The 27,432-nt window shown below is 32.1% G+C and overlaps 1 protein-coding gene and 1 long non-coding RNA gene across 2 annotated transcripts in view; one reads left to right on the top strand and one right to left on the bottom strand.

The window, feature by feature from the left end:
- The window catches only part of LOC137629145 (uncharacterized), a 688,047-nt gene that overhangs the window by 401,024 nt on the left and 259,591 nt on the right, over nt 1–27,432 (bottom strand). The window lies entirely within an intron of this gene.
- LOC137629144 (uncharacterized) overlaps nt 1–27,432 on the top strand; it is a 308,046-nt gene that overhangs the window by 255,003 nt on the left and 25,611 nt on the right. Inside the window, 10 exon segments of the mRNA XM_068360414.1 lie at nt 866–1,036; nt 6,504–6,648; nt 9,467–9,591; nt 10,715–10,903; nt 14,907–15,003; nt 15,915–16,055; nt 16,983–17,123; nt 22,152–22,245; nt 22,247–22,358; nt 26,132–26,308. Of these exon segments, the coding sequence (XP_068216515.1) occupies nt 866–1,036; nt 6,504–6,648; nt 9,467–9,591; nt 10,715–10,903; nt 14,907–15,003; nt 15,915–16,055; nt 16,983–17,123; nt 22,152–22,245; nt 22,247–22,358; nt 26,132–26,308 (1,392 nt within the window).

The following is a 27,432-nucleotide window of genomic DNA, read 5'->3' as shown; positions in this document are numbered from 1 at the left end:
CAAAGTAATATATTGCTAAATATTTAGATAGGCACACATGCACAGAGATTCAACCCTTTTCACCCACTTCCCTTTTACTGTCGTGGTACTCCCTCTCACCAGGGTAGGACTACCTCCTCTTTCCCCTACCCAAGGGATGGGGATCGACCGAATAGTTATACACCTGGAATTGCCGATAAGCGTGAGAGAGAGAGAGAGAGAGAGAGAGAGAGAGAGAGAGAGAGAGAGAGAGAGAGAGAGACTTACTCTATATTATATAGGGGAGATGTAGGCTCCAGATCCTTGTGAGAGTTATATTAGGATTTTCACGTATTTAATAATTCATATCCAAAAACTATACACATTTGGCAGGCCACCTTTAATTCCATAACCATGAAACTAATAAAAAAATTGCTTAATTTCTTATTTGTATTCTGAAGATCATCACAAATCAGTATCGCTAACCACTAACTTTGCTCACAAAATTACCTCCGTAAACGAAGTTGGAAGGAAATTGTTTTACCCCCTCTTTGTGAACAGGTTCCTGACCACAATTTTAATTGTAGAGTAATGAAACTTGCAGGGATTACCTGATAGGTAAAAAGCTGGAAATGATTAAATTTTGGAAGGTCAACGTCAAAGGTCAAGATCACGGTCAAGCAAAATGTTTAATTCACGCAAACAGCCATAATTTTGGACATCGTTGTCACAGAGACTTCAAACTTGGTTCATTTTTAAGCGTATGAAAATCCACTCCAATTAATACATGTTAAAGTCAAAGGTCAAAGTCAAGAATTAAACTGCAGCGGCGGAGGTCTGCGCTCTACTGAGTGCCCCACTAATTGCACCTAATACGATTAACAAGCATTATCATTCTTCTTTCCAGTGGCCTGTTCGACGGTGACAGTTTCCCGTTGCCAGGCGGCTTTGCGCTCCCTGGCTGGGTTTCCATGGTTCCAGCCGACGTGTCTCTGCAAGGAGCCCAGACTCGATCCCCAGTGCAACGCCTTCAGGGATCTTCTCTTCGATCACCCCTGCGTCTTCGTCGATAGAAAGGGTGAGCATATTTTTTACACGTATACAACGATTTCTAAGGCTAAGAATTAAAATATTGTTTATGCAATTTGGGTATTTCGTTGACTACTTTTTTTGTCTGCTACTCTTGCTGCCTTTGATATGTTGTTGTTGTTGTTGTTGTTGTTACTACTACTACTACTACTACTACTACTACTACTACTACTATTATTATTATTATTATTATTATTATTATTATTATTATTATTATTAGCTGGGCTGCAACCGTAGTTGGTGGGGGCAGGATGCTATAAGCCCAAGGGCTCCAACAGCCAAAATAGCCCAGTGGGGAGAAGAAATATGAAAATACATTGAACCAGACTCATGTAAGAACGACATTGTGGTAATATTATATTGAATGTTATCTTTCTTGCCTAAACGAAAGCTTTCAAATTCGTGTTATGAGAATCGTCGTTAGTTTTCTATTATTGATAACGGCCATGTTTATGTGGAAGTTCAAAGGTTCAAACTTGCAGCGAATGTTATGGTGAACCGGCTTACATGTGTCTTCTTACAGTTTATATATAAAAGATCTATTTTGATGTTACTGTTCTTAAGGCTGTTTATCTTAAATGTTCATTACTTCTCTTGTAGTTTATTTACTTCCTTATTTCCTTTCCTCACTCGACTATTTTTCCTTGTTGGAGCCCTTGGGCTTATAGCATCCTGCTTTTCCATCTAGGGTTGTAGTTACATAATAATAATAATAATAATAATAATAATAATAATAATAATAATAATAATAAAATGTTTAATCTTATATTGACCATTGAAGCATAAATGATGTTTTTACGAATTTCACATCTGTTAAACGATAGATTTTCCTAAAGGTGTAAACAGGAATTAGAATTTATAACGATTTAGAATATAATACCTAATGTAAACTACTATCTACTACCATCTACCTAGGATAAATTAAAGGGATGTCTTATCATCTGAGAAATCTCCAAGCGTTACACTGTAGGTTACACATACGAAAAATTGTTTATTAACCTTGTAATCACTTCATGAAATATATGATGACAACTGTGAAGCAAGATATTCCTGAATGCATGAATTAATATGCTTAAAGGACTGCTATATTAAAACCTTACAAGACTAATTTCGCATCTAAAATTGAACGTTACACTAATAAGATATACTCAATTATTATGAATCCAATATATAAGACGTTGATATAATAAATTTCTTGGATTCAAACTTGGAAAATGAAGAAAAATTCACACTCAAATTGTAATAGCAGCCGTTTAGCAAATTCTACAGTGCACTGGACAAGATATTTAATCAGCTCTCAGAAGCTCTATGAAAATAAGAGATGTAATTAAAAGGTTCCTGAGTGTGTATTTTCCAAATAAAACACACACACGAACACAATCACAGAAAAAAAAACACAAATTCATACATTAACAAGGTGAAAGGGTTTTCGTATCGCCATGATCAGCAAAGCTGTACTAGTCAGGGTCACGCGTACTAGGTTGGTTTGCTGCGAGCGATCAGACGAAAATATCCCACCATCACCAATCCGCAGCGGCCAGCATGGTGATGAAAATTGGCAAAATCCCAGGCGTAAATAAAGACATGTCTAAGGTCTTTGTCTTGCAGTGGACTAGACACAGCTGCATTTGTTGTAATATATATATTTATGTATATATATATATATATATATATATATATATATATATATATATATATATATATATATATATATATATATGTAAAGTATGTATGTAAAGTATGTATGTATGTATATATATAAATATGTATATACAGACATATATATATATATATATATATATATATATATATATATATATATATATATATATACATATATATATATATATATATATATATATATATATATATATATATACATATATATATATATATATATATATATATATATATATATATATATATATATATATGAGTGCTTGCTTGTACGCAAATGTGAATGTGCAAATACTCTAAGACCAGCCCCGTACTCGGTAACCTAACGTTATTCCATTAGTCTAACTGTTAACTTATTGCTCGATCAATATGCAAAGGCTGACGTTTTCATTGTTATGACCCAAACTTTAACACTTATAAATAAAACCCAAAATTTTCACATTACAATTGGACCATCGGATAAAATCATTCGCAACACAAGTAATAATGAGCATTATGACTTTATAAATACAGCAGGGTGGACAAAGTATGTTATGGCACACGATTATTATTATATATATATATATATATATATATATATATATATATATATATAAATATATATATATGTTTATTTATATATATATATATATATATATATATATATATATATATATATATATTTATATATATATATACATATATATATACATATATATATATATATCTATATATATATATATATATATATATATATATATATATGTATTGTATAATTACACTGATATTTATATATATTTATATATATACATATATATATATATATATATATATATATATATATATATATATATCTATATCTATATATATATATATATATATATATATATATATATATATATATATATATACACAGACCTATCTATATCTATTTATCGCGTGTCTCTCTCTCTCTCTCTTTATATATATATAAATATATATATATATATATATATATATATATATATATATATATACATATATACAAACATATATATGCATCTATATACATATATGTATATATATATATATATATATATATATATATATATATATATATATATATATATATATATATATATATATATATTAGTTTCTTAACAGTAACTTAAAAGGCTATTATATTAAAAAAACTATACAAAACATCGGTTATTGTAACAATTTTTACGAATGTAAAATTGACGGATATAGGCAAATAAGTTAAACACACACACACACATTAATATCTTGTATGGGGTCTATTGCTTTATGGATATCAATAAATAAATATCCTATCTTTCATTCTCTCTACAATGTTAAACCATCTCATAGAACCCTAATCATCATTTCATGAAGTGGTAATTCTTATTCCCCACCCTACATTTCTGTATATCTCCTGTCCTTAGAATTTTTTTTTTCACACCGAATATACAAAGAACAGCTTCGATTTATTTCTAATCATCAATCAATAACAAAACTTCGAATCCAAGAAAACTCCAAACAATGAAAATACCTAATGTTGTGATAACATTAACAAAGCAAAGTTTGTATTTTCGTGAATTTGTTTCCGGCATAGGTGCCACTCATATGAGATTGCTCACCGAGTCGAAAGCCATAAACTGAATACAACCGACAATTTTTCGCTATACCACGCAAACGGGAAAACATGCCTTTTGTATAAAAACAACGAAATCATGCAATGGGGACACGTAGTATCTTCAGCAGTGGCCGATATGCAATGATTTTTCTGTTTTCGTATATACTTGACCAATTCGTCTCTGACCAAGGCTTGTTTTCAGCGGTTTAAAGGTTTAAAAGTCATTCATGAATGACAGAGGCAAGAGACAGGATAGTGCTCTTGACACTGACCATATACATATATGATCAGCACCCAAGCCCCCTTTCCATCAAGCTAGGACCAGGGAGGGCCAGGCACTGGCTGCTGATAACTCGGCAAGTAAAACAGTAGGGTACCTAAAGCTCACTGGGATGGTGAGAAGTAAGATTCCACACACTACTACTAACTATCGAGCTACAGCAAGTCTCGAACTTCCGTCCAACAGAATGCCAGGCACGGACATTACCAGTAGGCTACCACAACGAAAAGAAAGTTACAGTTCCTTCGCCATAGGAGGAGTGCGCTTGACGAGGAACTAAAACTACACAAGGATGAGATATTTAAAAGACTTTTGGGTAGGCCAGAATGAAAATACAATTAACAGCCGTAACATAATGAAACATTCATTAAAAATTTAATTACAACATAATAACCCACATCATATTAACATTAGTAATTTATAACCGAGATCCATTCATCATGTACAACTGAATTTACCAAAATAACGTAAAATCAGTACCATAATACATCTCAGAGATAAAATACATGGACGTTATTGGACCATTTTCCAGAACCGATGGTACAGGCAGTTCGTTGCCAGCAAATTGTTCAGTAATACCCATTTACGAGGTGCTTTCTCATTACAAGATACTATAGCGAATAGAGTACGCATTTGGGTGCGTGAAATTAATGCGTATTTCTTAGCTGAGCACATTCAAGTATTGTCTTTTGCAATGTTAATGACTATATTAATGAGATTATGGTTTGAATATCTTGTGTGTGCGTATGTATATATGTGTATATATATCCATATACACTTAGATATGTCCATGCACAGACAGCCGCATACACATGCATATATACAAACATATTCTATCTATCTATCTATATATATATATATATATATATATATATATATATATATATATATATATGTATATATATATATATATATATATATATATATATATATATAATATATATATATATATATATATATATATATATATATATATAATGCCTCAGCACAGAAATTATAACTAGCAAATTAATGAAAGTTGAAAACTATGCAAATATCTGTGTTGAGTTATTTTGGTAATTCTATCATAGATTATACACACAGTTTTATATTATATATATATATATATATATATATATATATATATATATATATATATATATATATATATATACCGTAAATATACACATAATGTGTGTTGTGTGCGTTTCTTTTTTCAGCAAAATGTTAACACACAATATAAAAAGTTCCTTTTAATCTTTGAACGCAAAATACCATTACAACAGTAAACGATGGACGCTTTAGTAATAACTTTTCCTATACTCATCAATGTTATCTTTCCTTTTTCTATACATTTAATTAATTCTACATTCAAGTCAACAACAGACGTATCTAGTTTGTAAGATAAGGATATCATTTACTGAGAGCATCCTTTCATTTTGCATTCTACAAAATTACAATTATTCACGATGAAAATGCCCTATCCTTGTATTGCAGTATTCACTGAATTAGACAAAAGAAACAATAACACTATTCTATATTTGTGTATTTAATGGTAATTATAATCAGTGTGGATTCTGAACGTGTAATAAGTTTATGAAATAATTATTTGCTAGCATGGAAGCAACACTGTTCTCTGAATAATATTATGTACCCACAATAATACAATTCCTGTAGTTTCTTGCTTGCTTTTCGGCATAAACATGAATTTATTACAACCAAAGATATTCTTTTCAATAAATTGTGGGTGGAGTTTTGTGCAGAATAGTTTTTACTCTATATATAAACGAGAATAATAATAATAATGATAATAATAATAATAATAATAATAATAATAATAATAATAATAATAATAATAATATCAGAATCAAATACTTGATAGAAATTAGTATAACTCTAACTGGATTACTTTCTCTTGCCTACCAGACGTGGACATGCACCCCTTGAAATATATACCGACGTGCGAACAAGCGGTGGAGATTTGTCGAGAAAACCCCTGGTGTAAGAATCGACTGGAGATATTCAGGTCGACTTGTAAGTTTCGTGATGGGCGTTGCCGAAATAGTGACAGGTAAGCATCAAGGTATTTAAAGGTTTAAAGGCCGCTCGTGAATGGCAGAGGCAAGGGACAGTGACATTGCTCTATCAAGCAGGACAATACCCTAGAGACTGACCTTATATTATATGATCAGCTGGTATTTAAGGTGGATAAATTGGTAATTGATTAATGAAGTAATAGATAAACCAAATAAATCAACTTGACGTAATATGATTATATTGGAATTTTGGTCAAAATATATAAAATTATTGTATGCAAAATACCTCACAATAAATAATTTTTTTTTCTTTTGTAAAATTTAAAATTTGCAGACATAATAATCAACTGAACATAACCCTGAAACAGTATATAAATAGATAAGAAGCATATCAATAGACTGAATAAGAAACGTATCATAGTTATACAAAATCAAAATAAACTGAATTTGGCAACAAAAAATCTGAGTTACTGTATCTACGGAGATATATTTTATGATCCTTGCCATTTTTCATCTCTATCATTTTCATTTACTTGAAAAGAAAAAAAATACTTTGTTAAAATGAATTACGCATTGCAATTATCAAAGTTTGAAATTAGTGTGTTTTCTATACATAAATCATTAAATATTCTTTAAGTTGGCAATTATTATTGCTGAATACCATATTACCGATGATACAGCACAGTAATATAATAAAATATTCTCGAAGTATGTAATCCATATGAAAAAAAAAAATTGTGAAATCACAGAAACTACTTCCAAACAAAAATAAAACAAGACTACACTGGTAAAAAAAACCGTAATTTTAATCGGAAATTCTCCGTAAAAATATACTGTTCTCAGCCATATTTTAGTAAAATACAGGCGACCGTAATTTCTACCCTACTTTATTATCTTTTACTTGTTGATGGCCGTAATATCACCCCTTTACGTCCATATATCAATTTTCAAAACGGTAAATGCCTGGCAATATTTATTCCAGAATTTTACCGTTTGTACGGCAAAATTTTTAAGCGTATGCTAGCGTAAATGCGTTCTTTTATTTAATCGGTGATAAGATTACCCACCGCTGTTCTACTCAGAAATAGCTGTTGAATAATCTCTGGTCTACTCATTAATAGCTGTAACACAAACTCTGTTCTACTCAGAAATAGCTGTTGAATAATCTCTGGTCTACTCATTAATAGCTGTAACACAAACTCTGTTCTACTCAGAAATAGCTGTTGAATAATCTCTGGTCTACTCATTAATAGCTGTAACACAAACTCTGTTCTACTCAGAAATAGCTGTTGAATAATCTCTGGTCTACTCATTAATAGCTGTAACAGAATCTCTGTTCTACTCAGAAATGGCTGTAACAGAATCTCTGTTCCACTCAGAAATAGCTGTAACAGAATCTCTGTTCTACTCAGAAATAGCTGTAACAAAATCTGTTCTACTCAGTAATGACTGTAACAGAATCTCTGTTCCACTCAGAAATAGCTGTAACAGAATCTCTGTTCTACTAAGAAATAGCTGTAACAGAATCTTTGTTCTGCTCAGAAATAGCTGTAACAGACTCTCTGTTCAACTCAGACATAGCTGTAACAGAATCTCTGTTCAACTCAGACATAGCTGTAACAGAATCTCTATTCTACTCAGATATAGCTGTACAGAGTCTCTGTTCTACTCAGAAATAGCTGTAACAGAATCTCTGTTCTACTCAGAAATAGCTGTAACAGAATCTATATTCTACTAAGAAATAGCTGTAACAGAATCTGTTCTATTCAGAAATGGCTGTAACAGAATCTCTGTTCTACTCAGAAATAGCTGTAACAGAATCTCTATTCTACTCAGATATAGCTGTAACAGAATCTCTGTTCTACTCAGAAATAGCTGTACAGAGTCTCTGTTCTACTCAGAAATAGCTGTAACAGAATCTCTGTTCAACTCAGACATAGCTGTAACAGAATCTCTATTCTACTCAGATATAGCTGTACAGAGTCTCTGTTCTACTCAGAAATAGCTGTAACAGAATCTCTGTTCCACTCAGAAATAGCTGTAACAGAATCTCTGTTCTACTAAGAAATAGCTGTAACAGAATCTTTGTTCTGCTCAGAAATAGCTGTAACAGACTCTCTGTTCAACTCAGACATAGCTGTAACAGAATCTCTGTTCAACTCAGACATAGCTGTAACAGAATCTCTATTCTACTCAGATATAGCTGTACAGAGTCTCTGTTCTACTCAGAAATAGCTGTAACAGAATCTCTGTTCTACTCAGAAATAGCTGTAACAGAATCTATATTCTACTCAGAAATAGCTGTAACAGAATCTGTTCTACTCAGAAATGGCTGTAACAGAATCTCTGTTCTACTCAGAAATAGCTGTAACAGAATCTCTATTCTACTCAGATATAGCTGTAACAGAATCTCTGTTCTACTCAGAAATAGCTGTACAGAGTCTCTGTTCTACTCAGAAATAGCTGTAACAGAATCTCTGTTCAACTCAGACATAGCTGTAACAGAATCTCTATTCTACTCAGAAACAGCTGTGACAGAAATCTCTGTTCTACTCAGATATAGCTGTAAGAGTCTCTGTTCTACTCAGAAATAGCTGTAACAGAATCTCTATTCTACTCAGACATAGCTGTAACAGAATCTGTTCTACCCAGAAATGGCTGTAACAGAATCTCTGTTCAACTCAGAAATAGCTGTAACAGAAACTCTGTTCTACTCAGAAATAGCTGTAACAGAATCTCTGTTCTAATCAGACATAGCTGTAACAGACTCTCTGTTCTACTCAGACATAGATGTAACAGAATCTCTGTTCTATTCAGAAATAGCTGTAACAAAATCTCTCCTATTTTTTGTAGGGACGATTGTTTGAAGGCTTGGCTACAACTACGGGAAACGCCTCTCTTCGGGTGCATCTGCCCGGACACGCAAGATAAGAAGTGTGCCAGACTTTACATGCTGGTGAACGAGAATCCTTGCGTTGGTAAGTGGTACTTCTGGCATTTACAGATTCAATACATATACAGTATATTTCTGTAAAATTCCGTCATTACACCTCCAGCGGTACATTGTAGGCGTTATGCTACAGTTTTGGAGTTTCCTTTTAGCCTTCTACTTTACCTCAGTTCCAATTTCATTTCTTCCATGTTGGTATCCAATCTCTCATAGCTTTTACTTAATATTGAAACTGGGAGGTCTTCCCCCTGTTGCATATGGACACTGAATTCCCTCACAGGTCCTAGTGACCGACATTATGGCCCAAATTTATAAATCTAATCCAACATGTCTGTAAAGAAGTTATCACTTCTGACGAAGTTTCATGGCATAGGTTTTTCAAAAAGTTTCATGTTTTTTGTTACCTGTAAGAGAAGTTTTGTCTAGAGTAACATTAATATTTTCTTCAGTAACTGTTTTCTTTTAATATATAAGAGGCCCCTTACGACAGGTCCATCGTTCTTTGACGTGCCCATAGAATAAAGTTTTGAGAAAACCACTTGAATATTAAAGTGTTCAAATATTCCATTCTTTGATGCCATATCAGTTAACTTTCATTTATTTAGGAATGTGATCATGTATAGCAATTAATTACCAATTACAACAGTTTGGAGAAGACTTTCTCCACCAGTCTCCAATCATTACTAAATGTTCTTGTCTTATCAGTATTTTTTGTATGCAAATATCAGAAATAAGCAAAAAAATAAAGCCATATATTATCATTCTGCTTAAGGATTCTTGCAAAATCCCTACCATTGTGATAATCATGTTATATTAACCTTAATTCTTTCAACAGATACGACTTTTACTTATTCGCCTTTCTAATTAATAAAATATCTTTTCTGCAGGTTATTTAAAAGATCTTTTTAGATACAAAGATAATTGTGATCTCCATGATCATGAACACAATGTACTTTGCTACAATCTTTCAACAGGTTATTCAAAAACTATTTTATAGATACAAATATAAATGTGATCTGCACATAATGTACTTTGCTATAAGTAAATATATCAATTACTTATAAAAATCATAATTTGTGCGTATGTATGTGTGTGTGAAAAGTAGCAAGCAGCGCCTGTACAAGACGTGACTCCTCAGATGTGCTTTGCAGGAAAGAGTTACCCAGCGCGCCTGGCTGCCCTGACAGCTGCCACTGAGATCTTGAAGACTGCTCTGACGAAGGCAGTGACAGTGCCTTCGGCCGCTGCCACCCTTCTCATCATATCCTCCCCCCACCAAGCCGACCCTCTGTACCCTCTCTCCACTATCCACAACCACCTGCAGCCTGTGTCAGACATCAGTACGTGCTGTCGCAAAACCTCTGTAAAGGGGACATTTGAAAAAAAAACCGCGTTTCTTCAGTTCTTCTTCTTTCACACGTGCACTTCTTTTACCTTCTCCTTCTTCTTCTTCTTCTTCTTCTTCCTCTCTTTCTATGACACCTGCACATGTCTTAGCAGCATCCGCACCTCTTATTGAACCCTTAACCCCACTACCCCACATTTCTCTTGATACGTTCCAGCAAGGTCTGTAGACCATGCGTCCCAGAACACTTCTATTGAAGACACCAAGTTCGAGGAAGAATAAGATTGATATAAATCATTCTAGCCTGACTTATTGAACTTTCAAAACTCTTTATAATGTCTAATTCATGAAATATTCAGATTTAAAAAGGAAATTCGATTCCAGGAAGGTCCTGCAATTAGAAACCCTAGCTTGATTAATATAATTCTATCTGTTCAATGTCATCATGCTACTCTCCCTCAGAGGAATGGTGGGTTACCTAGCATATTTAAAAAGCCATTTTGTTGTTCAATTCAAAATCTCTGAGACCAAACCAGGTAAAAGATGTAAAATCTTGCTCCGCATTGTACCTATTTTACGCTTAAACAGGATACTTTCAATTTCATGGCTGAACATTCTTTTCTATCAATGAAATATGAAATAGCACCTCTTATAAAGGGCAAAAAGCTCTTAAAATAGTATTGAGTGGTTAGGTAATAACTAAGAAAAAGTTAGCATAAGCATTACTGTTGTAATTTTGACGGCAATACTAACATTTGCTAATTGTAGGATCTATACGGGACGAATAATGTCAGCAAAATCTAATCCTATACTTTCTTTGCGAAATTTTGCAAACAAATCTTGAAGTACATAAATTATTTTAAAACTGGAAACTATTTACTCATTGTTCCAGAATATCTTTTCCATAAGAATATGAATATGTAAATGCAGAGATACATACAAGATAAAAAATAAGCCGTAAACAACAACACTTGAAGAATTTAGTAATCCTAAATTCACCTAGTTACATGGGGTGATACTCCTTGTCAGTCATAAGCGTATAGACGAATCAGACTTGTGAGCTGAAGTAGTGAACAAGAAAGTTTGTTCCTCTACGTGATAGACGGAATAGAGATAAAATGATCATTCTCCTAGACATTCAATGCCAGATGGACACTTACTATGAATTACGGCACACAAATTAAGTACAAAATGGAAAAACCTTTCTTTGTAACAAGATTAAAATACATAATTACTCCTCTGATATTGTGATCTGAAAAACAATTCTTCAGTTTATTTTATGGTTTACTCTTGGTTTTTCGTCTTTTTTCAGTGATCTAAAATAATAAAAAATGATTCAGCTACAGTTCAAGAATCTGATTGCTGTACCCGTTTGTGAACTGCAAGACTGAGTGTCACCACTATTGTAACCCACTGTACATAAATAACACTCGCCTGTAATCAACCCTGCATGGTTTTCCTACCTATCCTTAGCACAAATCCTATAGTTTCACCTTTAGTACCAGCACCTAGACCCAATAATCAGCACTGCACTGGACTGACGACAGAAGAGAAAAGTAAATACTAAAGATAGACTGATCTCATTTTTGCATAGCCTTCGCAAGAGAATCAAGAGTCAAACTGCGATTCTAAAATCTTACTTCCCCATGCAAGAGTTGAATTTTATAATTAATACCAACCAAATAATTAAGAAAAAAAAAAAAACTGTTATTTTAACTGTGTTGAATTAGTCACAACAAAGTAATAATTAATATCACCGGTCCCCCAAAAAGATAATTGTTATTTTAACTGGACTGAATTTGAATTCCAAGACTAATAATTAATAAAAACAAAAAAATTAGTCACAACAGAGTAATAATTAATAACCGTCACACACCCCCCAAAAAATTATTTTAACTGGAATGAATTAGAATAACAAAAGAGTAATAAATAATAAAACCATCAATTGTTACTTTAACTCGGTTGAATTAGACATATGCTAATCATCAACACCAAGAAAATAATTAATAAAATAACTGTTATTCTGACCGTATGAACTTTGATTTTCTGAAGGCAATGCAACAGAGATTATCGCCAGAGGTAATATCGAAAGGAGTAGCACCGAGAAGTAGTGCGCGCAGACACGCCATCACATTGCACTGCTTGAAGTTATAAACGCGCTTCGTAGTGTAATTATTACAAGACTTCATTTCTAATTTGCTGATACTTAGCAAGGAGTATTTAAGTAATGCATTAAGACATTTGTTGAATAACATTGTTACTTTTTTTTACAGGTATCTTGTCACTTCGATTGAATAATTTCTATTTTTAATACGATATTCACATAATTGGATGATTCTGATTCTTATACGCAATCATATTTCCGTGAACTGATAACAATTACAAATTATCATTATTAACCAGAAAATTTCATGTAAATATTATAATGCGTTGTTTGTTTTGTAAATCAAATATGTTATAATCAAACCGTTGTTATTATACACACACACACACACACACACACACACACACACACACACACACACACACACACACACACATATATATATATATATATATATATATATATATATATATATACATATATATATATATATATATATATATATATATATATATATATATATATATTTATACATATATATCTACATATATATCTACATATATATATATATATATATATATATATATATATATATATATATATATATATATTATACATATATATCTACATATATATGTATATATATATATATATATATATATATATATATATATATATATATATATATATATATACAAGTACATAAATACATACACATATTGCAACGGATAGTTATACACACAGTATGCACGATTGAATTTTTCGTATAAAATCATTAACTTGACCATAAATAACGTAACCAGAACTAGAATGATCATAAGAAAATAATATATAATGAATGAGAGAGAGCTTCCAAACATTAAGCGAACTTCAGATTTTGTATCTTGCAACAATTCTAAAAATTTCGGTTTAGTTGTCAACAAAGAAATTGCAACAGAATTGGATAATATAAGCAAATTTAATAAACGATTTAAATGCATAATGAATAAAATTCTATGTTTTATGAGTAATGGAGGCTAAGTATTTATCTATAGATTTATGGATTAATGTATAATCATATACTTATCTTTCAAAATGGCACATTCATGTGTTGATAAATTATAACTAATAAGTTAAATTTAATATGCATATAAATCAAGTGTATATATATATATATATATATACATTTTTACATATAAATATATATACACACATAAATATATACATATATATAGATCAAGTATATATATATATATATATATATATATATATATATATATATATATATATATATAGATCAAGTATATATATATATATATATATATATATATATATATATATATATATATATATATATATAATTTATATATATATATATCAAGTATATACATATATACATATATATATTTATATATACACACATTTATCAATATAAATATACCAGTATATATATTTATACATATCTATATACAATATTTATTCAAATATGTATATATGCATATATATATACACACATACATATATATATATCAAGTGTATATATATATATATATATATATATATATATATATATATATATATAAATATTTATATTTATATACACACATATTTATCAATATAAATATACCAGTATATATATATACAATATTTATTCACATATGTATATATGCATATATATATATATATATATATATATATATATATATATATATATATATATATATATATATATATAAAGATAACTAAATAACCAATATGCATATACCCTCATACAACATGCATACCAAAACTAAAATGTTAAAATCGAAAATGCATAAACCATTATCACAAAAAGTATTCAAATTCTTTACCTAGGATAACTAAGTTATAATGATTGTACCACTCCTTATGACATTTCAAACGCTCTATCCATCAGAGACAGACCACAGCATCTCTCTGGCCCAGCTGAAACACATCGCTGGCACTTGTCATTCGGCGCTAGAAACGTGCCAGGAGAATTCTGCGTGCAAAAGGTAAAGTTTCCAGCGCGAGATTACTGTAGTCGCCAAAACTGATGCAACAAATTCCAAAATTCATCGTTCAACTTGAATAATTCATCGTATGTACTTCTTTAGAAAGTCTCGTGGGGTTGCTAGTTAGTATATTTTATTCCAATTATTGTCATCCTTTTTGTCTAATACTAAGTAGAATCAAAGAAGGCATTATCATAGAGAAAGGTCAATGTTTGTTCAAACAATTGTTTATTAAAAGAAAAAATAATTAGCCACCATTCAGTGGCAGGTTAAAGGACCTTTCAAAAAAATAAGTTTTTGAGATACAAGTTGTAATTGCCAGTTAGTGAATTTCGAACAAAATCCACTGAAATTGTTTGCATCAGTTTTGACGCTGACTGTACTGCAACATTTTCTTCCATACCAACTTCATAAACATAATCATTTTCATAAGATTAAATAAATGTTAAGCTGTCTTAGGGGTTTATTGGTTTATTAATACATATTAAATTGTTAGTATTGGTATTCGGTAGTAAAATAGCATATTATATTTTTCTGGATTGTATTAGATTGGAAAATCTATAATGTCCCAACAAAGCTTAACACTTTAATTGTTGTTATATTTTACTACAAACACATACCTACACTCATATACGCGTACACACACACACACACACACACACACACATATACATATATACATTTATATTCACATATATACTGTACATACACATCTTTATACAACTATATTTCTATATTATATGTAAATATATGTGGGCATATATATAATATATATATATATATATATATATATATATATATATATATATATATATATATATATATATATATATATATACATATACACTATACACACACACACACATATCAACAACATGCTCACTTGATAAGGATATTACCTTCCCCCGCAGTCATTTGGAGATGCTGAAGATGAGCTGTGAAACAACCCGGTGTCACCCGGCTGCCTGCAGGAGCTCCATTCAAGACATCTATAAGCATTTGCTCGAGACTGATAACGATTTGGCTTTGAAAATCGCCTTGTGCGTTTGCAGGTATCTCAAGAAGCAGCATATACCCATATGCATATATATATATATATATATATATATATATATATATATATATATATATATATATATATATATATATATATATATATATGTATGAATTAATTATATATCCTTATATAAATATTCATAAGTTATATAATATATGCATATATATATATATATATATATATATATATATATATATATATATACATATATATATATATATGTATGTATATATATAAATATATATTAAATATATATATATATATATATATATATATATATATATATATATATATATATGAATATTCAAGTTTATATATATATATATACATATATGAATATTCAAGTTTATATATATATATATATATATATATATATATATATATGAATATTCAATTTTATATATATATATATATATATATATATATATATATATATATATATATATATCTGTATATAAACACACAGGCTTCATTATAAATATTCTTTACTATTTCGAGAAAATCCTAATAATGATATTAATCATAAGGATGAAGAACTTATTGACAAGTGATTATATATATATACATATATATATATATATATATATATATATATATATATATATATATATATATATACATACATAAAATTTACATTTATATTTAGAACTAAATACCAGCTTAATTTTACATCTATCAGAAAGCTTGAAATCCCTATTGATTAATATCTTAAATTATTTATGGACGGTATCTATATCGATAATATATAGATAATATAATTTCTCTATTTAAATATATAACATGATTATAATGAAATCTAATAATCAACTCATAAAAAACTTATAATTATCATGTTGAGTTAATTTTTTTTCAAAGTATTAACTAGTTTACAGAATTAAGTCACTCATTACTCTGTAACTTTTAAACGGTATCATTCTACCAGAGGTGACACTAAGCACGTTCAGACGGAGTGTATGAGAGCCCAGCGGATTCTACACCCACCTTGCGCAGAAACCACAGACCACCAAACAGCCGGCCAGTGCAACAAGCTTGGAAGTCAGTGCAGAAACGACAGGGTTTGCAGGTAAGATTTCATCCTGTGGTCTGTTCTAGATGTTTAAAAGTTTAAAGGCCGCTCATGCATAGCAGAGGCAAGGAACAGTGACATTAACCTTTGCAAGCAGGTTAATGCCCTAGAGACTGACCAGCGCCAAAGACACCTCTCCACACCAGAGAGGGCAAGGCAATGGCTGCTGATGACTCAGCAGATAGGCAAACTCAAAACCCCCATCCTTAGCTCACAAGGATGGTGAGGATGCAGACATTAAAGGAACTAACGAGTTTGAGCTGGAAATGAATCCCAGTCTGGTGTTCACCAGACACAATACGAATAAAGCCCTGTTGCTACTAACAAACAGTTATAAAGTACAGGAAACGTTTTAACTAGTCTACCTTGATAGGTAGGGGTACATCGGTAGGGGTACATCGGCGCAAAAACCATCTTTTCACCAAAAACTATGACTAGGGAGTGTTGCCTCTACTAAACAGCTAAAAAGTGTATGAAAAGTTTTAATGGTCGATCTTGATCGGTAGGGGTACATCGGTGCAAAAACCATCTTTTCACCATAGATATGACCAGGGAGGAGCGACAAGCAACAAAGTACTGTATGCAGATCTAGCTCACAAGAGCAGTAACGTTGTGGACATTACTTGAAAGTACTTGTAATGTATTTATTGACCTCTCCAAGTGCAGTAATAAAAAGCACTGACTCTAATAAAAAAAAATTACCAAAAAATAAGTTAAAGAAAGGAATATAGATATAGTGGTTTTGAACTTAGACAAACAAGTAAATGAAGCCTTCAACTGTAATCCTGAAGGAAAATATTCAACAAATGACATTGTGAATGAGTGGTGAAAAACAGTCAAATTGGAAGTAGATTTTCCTTTTATAAGAGAAACTGAAAGGAGAATAAAACAACAGTTTCAACAAGAAGGTAGGTCACCGAATTGACTTATCTGTGAAAGAATCGATTTCTTTGCATAGTATGTCACTAACAAACAAACAAAAAATGAGAAAATTATATGAAAATAATTCAATTAACTACCGACGATTTTTGTTTTTGTTTTTATGTGAACGTCACTAGTATCAGCGAATATTTCGTTTAAAAAAATTACATAATATACAATTTACAATTAACATAACCTTGATAAACATTTTACAAAGCTACAATTATCACAATAATAAAAAAGGTTAGTAAATGGAGCAATTTTAATATTTAAAGATAACTTAATGAAATTTTTATTTCCTAACTTCATAATCTCTCTCTCTCTCTCTCTCTCTCCTCTCTCTCTCTCTCTCTCTCTCTCTCTCTCTCTCTCTCTCTCTAAAATCCAGTATATGCCTCTTTTGACCTAACAGTGAATTATTTAACTGGCTATTGGTTGACATTGTGGGTCGCAGTTAGACTGGGGAAAGAAGGAAAAAAACCTAGACAAGAGTGGACACTGATCTGCCAAAACGTTTCATTCAAACAGGAGGGCTTACATAAGGTAACATCTCTCTCTCTCTCCTCTCTCTCTCTCTCTCTCTCTCTCTCTCTCTCTCTCTCTCAACGATCTAATCGAAATAACATAGGTAATAACAACATTGCATATTTATATGTTAATTATGAATTGAACGAACAAAACATGTATCATTAATCTTTAATATGGGCTATGAAAATAATGTCTATGAACATTTTACCATGAAGTATAAATATCACGTATGATCGCGTTTTTGATGAAAATAAATTTGTAATTGATACATTGTTGGAAACCATTTGAGATCTATTTGCATGTGCTATGAAGTTGAATGGAAGATCAAAGGGTCGTCCCTTTTTGTTGAAGTACAAAACCAATTAGCATCGCTTCACCAATTACGAATTCATATGTGGACGTATATAGAAGCGTATTTAGTTTATACATATATGGTAATTTTCGTTATATAGATTTCTTCCTATACAGGTGGAGAGATGGGGGGGGGGGGAGTTTAAGCCAGAAAGATACAACCATACAATTTCTTGATGACAGTAGACGATGGTAACCCATGAAATACGGTTCGAGTAATGGGAATAGCCCGGGAGCAATCCATAGACCTTACAGGTGTTAGTTGAGCAATGCAATACTAAATCAAGGCTCTACGGTATGTTGGCTAGGTGGGAGCAGAAAGAAATTAAATAAATATATGAATAAATTAATATATATATACATATATATATATATATATATATATATATATATATATATATATATATATATACATACATACATACATACATACATACATATATATATATATATATATATATATATATATATATATATATATATATATATATATATATATATATAAATATATATATATATATATATATATATATATATATATATATATATATATATATATATATATATTGAGGTAGGTCGTTGCTCCTGGCGAGCTTCAAAGATAAAATAAAAAGGAGGACGAAGAGTCTGGACAACATCTTTCAATTTATTGGTGCCAACGTTTCAGGACTCATCCCATTATCAAGGCTAAAATGGACATATAAAACATTATAAGCAAAACTCAGTAAAAATATATAAAACACAAAAAAGACAGTCAGAATTAAAATTGAAATTATAAACACAGTTACAAGTAAAATATGGAGATAAAAAAAAAAATAACTAAGAGAAAAGTATCTTAAAATTAAATATACAAAAATCAAAATTGTCTAAGGAGACCAACCTGTCTGGAACAGACTAGAGAACTGAGTGACTATCTGAAGGACAGTACTCGGGAAGAAAATTTTAAATTTGCCAGCTTAAGCAATGTGGAGGGGGGACACCAATAAATTGAAAGATGTTGTCCAGACTCTTCGTCCTCCTTTTTATTTTATATATATATATATATATATATATATATATATATATATATATATACATATATATATATATATATATACATAGAGAGAGAGAGAGAGAGAGAGAGAGAGAGAGAGAGAGAGAGAGAGAGAGAGAGAGGAGAGAGAGAGAGAGAGAGAGATTGATAAAACCACGTCCTGTCTGCAGACTGCAAGTAAGGCATTCATAGCCTCCGTCTCTGCTACGATATTTCCATCACGAATAACAAATAACTGGCATTCGAGCATTCACATAAATACAGAAATGATATAAAAGCTCTCTCGTACGGTATTGAACGTCCTGATTTGAACTCCTCCAAAGAAAAGAAAAAAATAAAAAAAAGATGTGAAGGCACATATGCATTGTTGTGGCGTGGGTGTGAATAGAGGCAAGGATGCGTGAAAAGAGGTACTTGTAGTCTTGCCTGTAAAGAGAGAGAGAGAGAGAGAGAGAGAGAGAGAGAGAGAGAGAGGAGAGAGAGAGGAGAGAGAGAGAGAGTGAGAGAGAGAGAGCATCGAAGATTGTTCCCGGATTCAACCTGGGTGAAAACTGTGGATATTTTGGTGGGCATGTTATGTTAAATTGAGTCTTGCCTGTAAAGAGAGAGAGAGAGAGAGAGAGAGAGAGAGAGAGAGAGAGAGAGAGAGAGAGAGAGAGAGAGAGAGAGAGAGAGAGGAGAGAGAGAGATAGCATCGAAGATTGTTCCCGGATTCAACCTGGGTGAAAACTGTGGATATTTTGGTGGGTATGTTATGTTAAATTGATAGTCTTGCCTGTAAAGAGAGAGAGAGAGAGAGAGAGAGAGAGAGAGAGAGAGAGAGAGAGAGAGAGAGAGAGAGAGAGAGAGAGAGAGATAGCATCGAAGATTGTTCCCGGATTCAACCTGGGTGAAAACTGTGGATATTTTGGTGGGCATGTTATGTTAAATTGAGTCTTGCCTGTAAAGAGAGAGAGAGAGAGAGAGAGAGAGAGAGAGAGAGAGAGAGAGAGAGAGAGAGAGAGATAGCATCGAAGATTGTTCCTGGATTCAACCTGGGTGAAAACTGTGGATATTTTGGTGGGCATGTTATGTTAAATTGATAGTCTTGCCTGTAAAGAGAGAGAGAGAGAGAGAGAGAGAGAGAGAGAGAGAGAGAGAGAGAGAGAGGAGAGAGAGAGAGAGAGAGAGAGAGAGAGCAGATTGTTCCCAGATTCAACCTAGGTGAAAACTGTGGATATTTTGGTGGGCAGGTTATGTTAAATTGATGTTACAGGAAACTCTTATGTCGAAGTACTTGTATTTGTAATAACATTCAGGATATGTAATGGAACAAAATAGAAGGATGTAAACATCACAAACAGCACTAGTACTATCAATAAAAATAGATATTATTTATATTATCATTATTATTATTAGTAGTAGTAGCAGTATTACTAGCTAAGCTACAACCCTAGATGGAAAAGCCAGATGCTATAACACCAAGGGCTCTAACTTGGAAAATAGCCCAATGAGGAAAGGGAATAAGAACAAAAATAGAATGGTGTGCCCGAGAAAACTCTAAAGCAAGAGAATTCTAACAAAGCCCAGTGGAAGACCATAGTATAGGGGCTATGACACTACCAAAGACTAGAGAACAATGGTTAGGTGTCTCCTTCTCCTAGAAGAGACAAAGCGCAAATTACTGATATTTAAATTGCGTCAGTGGGGAAATAAATAAGAAAAATAATAGGATTCTTTCATCGTTATTAGGAAGGTTTAAATGTGCATGAACCTATCCTGAGGAAAGTATATTGACATTTTTTTCAGGTTATATAGCTTCACCTATTCTCATCCCATGCCACATTCTATTTGGATTTCTCCATAATAACCATTTCCTTATTAATACCATTCCAACCTGTACTATACACACGTGTATAATTAAAAATAATATACAATATATATCTATATAAATATATATATATACATACATATATATATATATATATATATATATATATATATATATATAAATATATATATATATACATACATATATATATATATATATATATATATATATATATATATATAATATATATATATATATATATATATATACATACATATATACATATAAGGAACGAAATTACATTATACAACAGAAAAATTATCATCGCTCTAATTGTATCACCACAGTACTAAAAAGACCAAATCCCACCTTTTCCTTCCAGATATCGCCTGGAAAACTACGAACTTTCCTGCGCCGCCGATTCCATGACGGGCCGCTGTGCCGGGCAGCACCAGCAGTGCACCACGGCCATGATGGGGCCTTTTGGGCACTGACCTGCACACGAACTGCGTCTGCAAAGGGAACGCTTTTCATGACATTGACCATTGCCTTTCGTGGAAGCGCCTTCTCTGGGGCAATCCTTGTGTGGGTGAGTTGAATGTTTCCGAATTTACTATTTACATACAATTTATTTATATATACTGTATGTATAATATATATATATATATATATATATATATATATATATATATATATATATATATATATATATATATATATATATATATACATACATATATATATATATATATATATATATATATATATATATATTATATATATATACGTAAAAATAACGTATATATATGTGTATATATATACATATATATATATATATACATGTATATATATGTATATATATATACATATATATCAATCCAGGCCATCAGTCAAAGAATAAGATAGTATTTTGACTCGGAAAGCAAGGCAAGAGACAGAAAGATTGATAGACGAAGAACATAGTTGGTTTTGAACAAGTGGTTCAAGAAGGCAGTTAAGAGTTTCAATGACAGAGAACACGTACTTGACTTACGTTCGATTCACACGAGTGGTTAATACAGCGCGGATTAAAAATCAATGAGACCGGAAGATTTTCCGAGCGGTAGTGTTAAACTAATGGCGTCCAATGCTAATCCGTGCAGTTATAGTTTAGAAGCTCATATGATGTCGTTCGGGAAAATCCTCACGCGTGAAGACATACCTCCAAATGAGCGGAAATATTTCTGTACGGAAAAAAATCCGCTTACGTGAAGACATTCCTCTAAATGAGCGAAAATATTTCCGTACGGAAAAATATCCGCTCGTGTGAAGATCATTCCTCCAAATGAGCGAAAATATTTTCGTACGGAAAATAATCCGCTCGTGTGAAGTCATGCCTCCAAATGAGCGGAAATATTTCTGTACGGAAAAAAATCCGCTAACGTGAAGACATTCCTCCAAATGAGCGAAAATATTTTCGTACGGAAAAAAATCCACTCGTGTGAAGCCATGCCTCCAACTGAGCGGAAATATTTCCATACGGTAAAATTCCCTCGTGTGAAGATCATTCCTCCAAATGAGCAAAAATATTTCCGTAAGGAAAAATATCCACTCGTGTGAAGATCATTCCTCCAAATGAACGGAAATATTTCCGTATGGAAAAATCCACACTGTGAAGTGGGCGCTAGAGTACAGAGGCAGGAAGCCGACTGTCTTTGAGTGAAAGGAGACTGATAAGATGTAGTATTATGAGCCAATGACTTTTCACCATCTTTATGCATGGAGTGATGTGAGAATTACATAAATGAGAGTAGCCGTTGATTCAAAGTAATGCAATAACAACATTGATGTTTGCAGATAATACTGTGCTGCATGAGGACTGTAAGGCAAAACTGCATTAGCTGGTAAAAGATTTTAGTTGAATGTGATAGTAGGCAAGAGTAAAGTAATAAGGGTAAATGGCAAGCAGAAATAAGAAGTAACGAATGTAAATTTGGATACTGAAAGAATGGAAGTCCTTGATTCATAAAATAATCTGAAAATAAATATACTGGAGGAGAATATATAAGAAAAGAGGTGTCAAAGATAAGGTGAAGCTAGAAAGGTGGTAGGAAACGTAGCAGGCATTACAAAGAAGCTTGAATTGTCTTTGAAACCCTAGGTGGGAATGTATAAAAGGACTGTCAATTAGAATCCTGTTTGTAGAATCTAATTATGTATGTTGAATGGGAAAGTCTAAGGAGTTGAAGTTGTTGGCCTGAGCTGTTTTCTTGGTATGGTTCAGTTACGTAACTGAGTGTATAATTCAAAGGTGCTAGGATGCATAAAGAAAGAAAAGCCTGGAAAAGGTTGGATAGTTGACGTCGAAGACGTATTGGAAAATAAAAAAAAAATAAAAAATCCAGGAAAAGTGAGGTACGGGTGGATGGCACGGTGTGTTTAGAGGGTTCGACACACTCCTGGTGAGCATTCTGTAGGAGTTTGAAGTGATTAAAGAAATCGAAATATTAGTACATTTGAATTTCATCTGTGATTCAGGTTAAAGGATGAACAAGACAATTCCAAACGTGTTTACTGGAAAGACAATAAAATTAAGTAAAGATGATAAGGAAAGGATGAACAGCAACATTGTCTAAAAGTCGAAACTTCCAAGCATCCATGTGATTTTCAAACAGTTAATTGCCAAGCCATAATCGTTGCGAAAATTTTACCTTATCCAACTCCACCCCCCTTTTCGGCTTTATTAGGCAAGGTAGGACCAAACCCATCCGTTTACCCTTCATTTAAATGAAACGGGAAAAATATAAAAAATAGGCAAAACTGATATCTCATGAGCTCCCTCAACCTGAGAGCATCGATTCTTGTTAGCAAGGCTCTTCAGAAGAGGATCACAAATATTTATTCCTGATATTAAATGTCAACACAACCTCGGCTTGGACCGGGATTATGACAATTGAAAACATTTCCTCGATGAGAGAGAGAGAGAGAGAGAGAGAGAGAGAGAGAGAGAGGAGAGAGAGAGAGAGAGAGAGAGAGAGAGAGAGAGAGAGAGAGCCAAAATAATAAGGTTGCACAAACGCAGATGAGCAGATAGACGTTTAAGACTTGAAGATAACCTGACAACAATATTCTGAGAGAGAGAGAGAGAGAGAGAGAGAGAGAGAGAGGAGAGAGAGAGAGAGAGAGAGAGAGAGAGAGAGAGAGAGAGAGAGAGAGAGAGGAGCCAAAATAATGAATAAGGTTGCACATGCACAGATGAGCAGATGGGCGTTTAAGACTTGAAGATAACCTGACAACAATATTTTGATGAGAGAGAGAGAGAGAGAGAGAGAGAGAGAGAGAGAGAGAGAGAGAGAGAGAGAGAGAGATAACCTATCTTGTTTGACTTCCACTTCGCGGGAATGAAATGAAGAGAAAGTTTTAAGAGCTTTTATCATCCATTTAGGTAGGTTTGTCGCATAATAGTTTATTTTATGTCTGGCGAAAAAAGAAATCATATTGAGATTCGATCATTTTGAACTAGGGTCGTTCATGAAAAAAAATAAGTATTCCAACCAAAGTAACGAAATTCCATTTGGGCAATTGAAATATAATCAACTGATATTATCATTCCTAAATAGTACCTGAACATAGGTATTTTCTTAAAATGACCAACGTGTAATTTTGTCTTTAAATGGAATAAAGTAATTTTGGAACTAATCTATTGGCTCTGATATTGAAAAAAAAAATATTTTCATAATTAAACTTCGTAGGAGTGACGATGAGTACCCTGTTTTATAACCATAGTTTAACATATATGCTTCATAGAAAGGCTTTATCTTCCCTTCATTGTATGGTTCCAGAAGGTTAAAGCCATCCATTTCACTTGAATATTCATTTTCAGTTATAACGCATAGTATATATCCTATTCTTAATACAATGCAATTAAAGTTATATCAGTTAATACAAATTAAAATTACTTCAATCAGTATTACAACCTTCCGCCAATAATAAATAGATAAAAACATTAATATTTATCATTGATCTTTCATATTTCCATGATTTCATTAAAAGATTTTTCATTTTTACTATATGGCAAGATTTGTATGTTTTCATTGTTTTAAAATCATTTATCATATTCCATTACTCCTCAGCTCATGCTTTAAAAATAGAAGAATGACGCACAGAATTCACAGCCGAAAATTACGACTTTCCTACATTATTCACCATACGAACGAATCAACTCCTTTCCGTTAAAATGAATGATCATACTCCATTAAATCTCGGCTCGTGATTCTAACAAGCAGAAGAATAACGAACTACATCCAAGACGAAAATGACAATATTCCAACATTATTCACCATACGAAAAAATAACAACTTTCTGATTTCAATATCTTTTCAGTCGAATCTCAGTTGACCTATCATCTGTCGCAACTGGGCATGAGAGCCGACATTCTCCTGCCTGACCCTGTGGTCCCGACCCAAGATAACCCGAAGAACTATGGCAACAACAATCAAAAGTACAACTACAACTACAACAGTCAAAACAATGGAGTCGGCACGAGTTCAGTGTTTAAAGGTGAGGAGAGAGAGAGAGAGAGAGAGGAGAGAGAGAGAGAGAGAGAGAGAGAGAGAGAGAGAGAGAGAGAGAGAGAGAGATATTCCATCAAGGTCTTGCCTTGATTTTAGATATTAAGGGAAAATAAAACGGTTCTTTAACTCCTTTCACGAAGAGAGAGAGAGAGAGAGAGAGAGAGAGAGAGAGAGAGAGAGAGAGAGAGAGAGAGAGAGAGAGAGAGAGAGAATAATTTAGCATGTAGGTCTTGTTTTCCTTTAAGGCAAAACAAAAAACAAAAAATGGATCTTATTTAGCATCAAGGTCTTGTCTTCCTTTTAGCCAATAGAAAAACCAAAAATGGTTCTAATTTAGCATCAAGGTCATATCTTCATTTAGGACAATACAAAAAACAAAAAATGGATCTCATTTAGCATCAAGGTCTTGTCTTCATTTTAGCCAATACAAAAACAAACAAAACGGATCTTATTTAGCATCAAAATCTTGTCTTCATTTTAGCCAATACAAAAACCAAAAACGGATCTCATTTAGCATCAAAACCTTGTCTTCATTTTAGCCAATACAAAAGCAAACAAAATGGATCTTAAACAGCATCAAGGTCTTGTCTTCATTTTAGCCAATACAAAAACCAAACACGGATCTCATTTAACATCAAAATCTTGTCTTCATTCTAGCCAATACAAAAACCAAAAATGGATCTCATTTAGCATCAAAATCTTGTCTTCATTTAAGCCGATACAAAAATAAACAAAATGGATCTCATTTAGCATCAAGGTCTTGTCTTCACTTTAGCCAATACAAAAACCAAAAATGGATCTCATTTAGCATCAAAATCTTGTCTTCATTTTAGCCGATACAAAAATAAACAAAATGGATCTCATTTAGCATCAAGGTCTTGTCTTCATTTTAGCAAAAACAAAAACCAAAAATGGAACTCATTTAACATCAAAATCTTGTCTTCATTTTAGCCAATACAAAAACAAACAAAATGGATCTCATTTAGCATCAAGGTCTTGTCTTCATTTTAGCCAATACAAAAACAAACAAAATGGATCTCATTTAGCATCAAGGTCTTGTCTTCACTTTAGCCAATACAAAAACCAAAAATGGATCTCATTTAGCATCAA

Source organism: Palaemon carinicauda, chromosome 37 (assembly GCF_036898095.1).
Source record: "Palaemon carinicauda isolate YSFRI2023 chromosome 37, ASM3689809v2, whole genome shotgun sequence".
In the NCBI taxonomy this organism is placed as follows: Eukaryota; Metazoa; Arthropoda; class Malacostraca; order Decapoda; family Palaemonidae; genus Palaemon; species Palaemon carinicauda.
The sequence above is the reverse complement of the archived record's forward strand: the minus strand, read 5'-3'. Positions and strand labels throughout refer to the sequence as shown.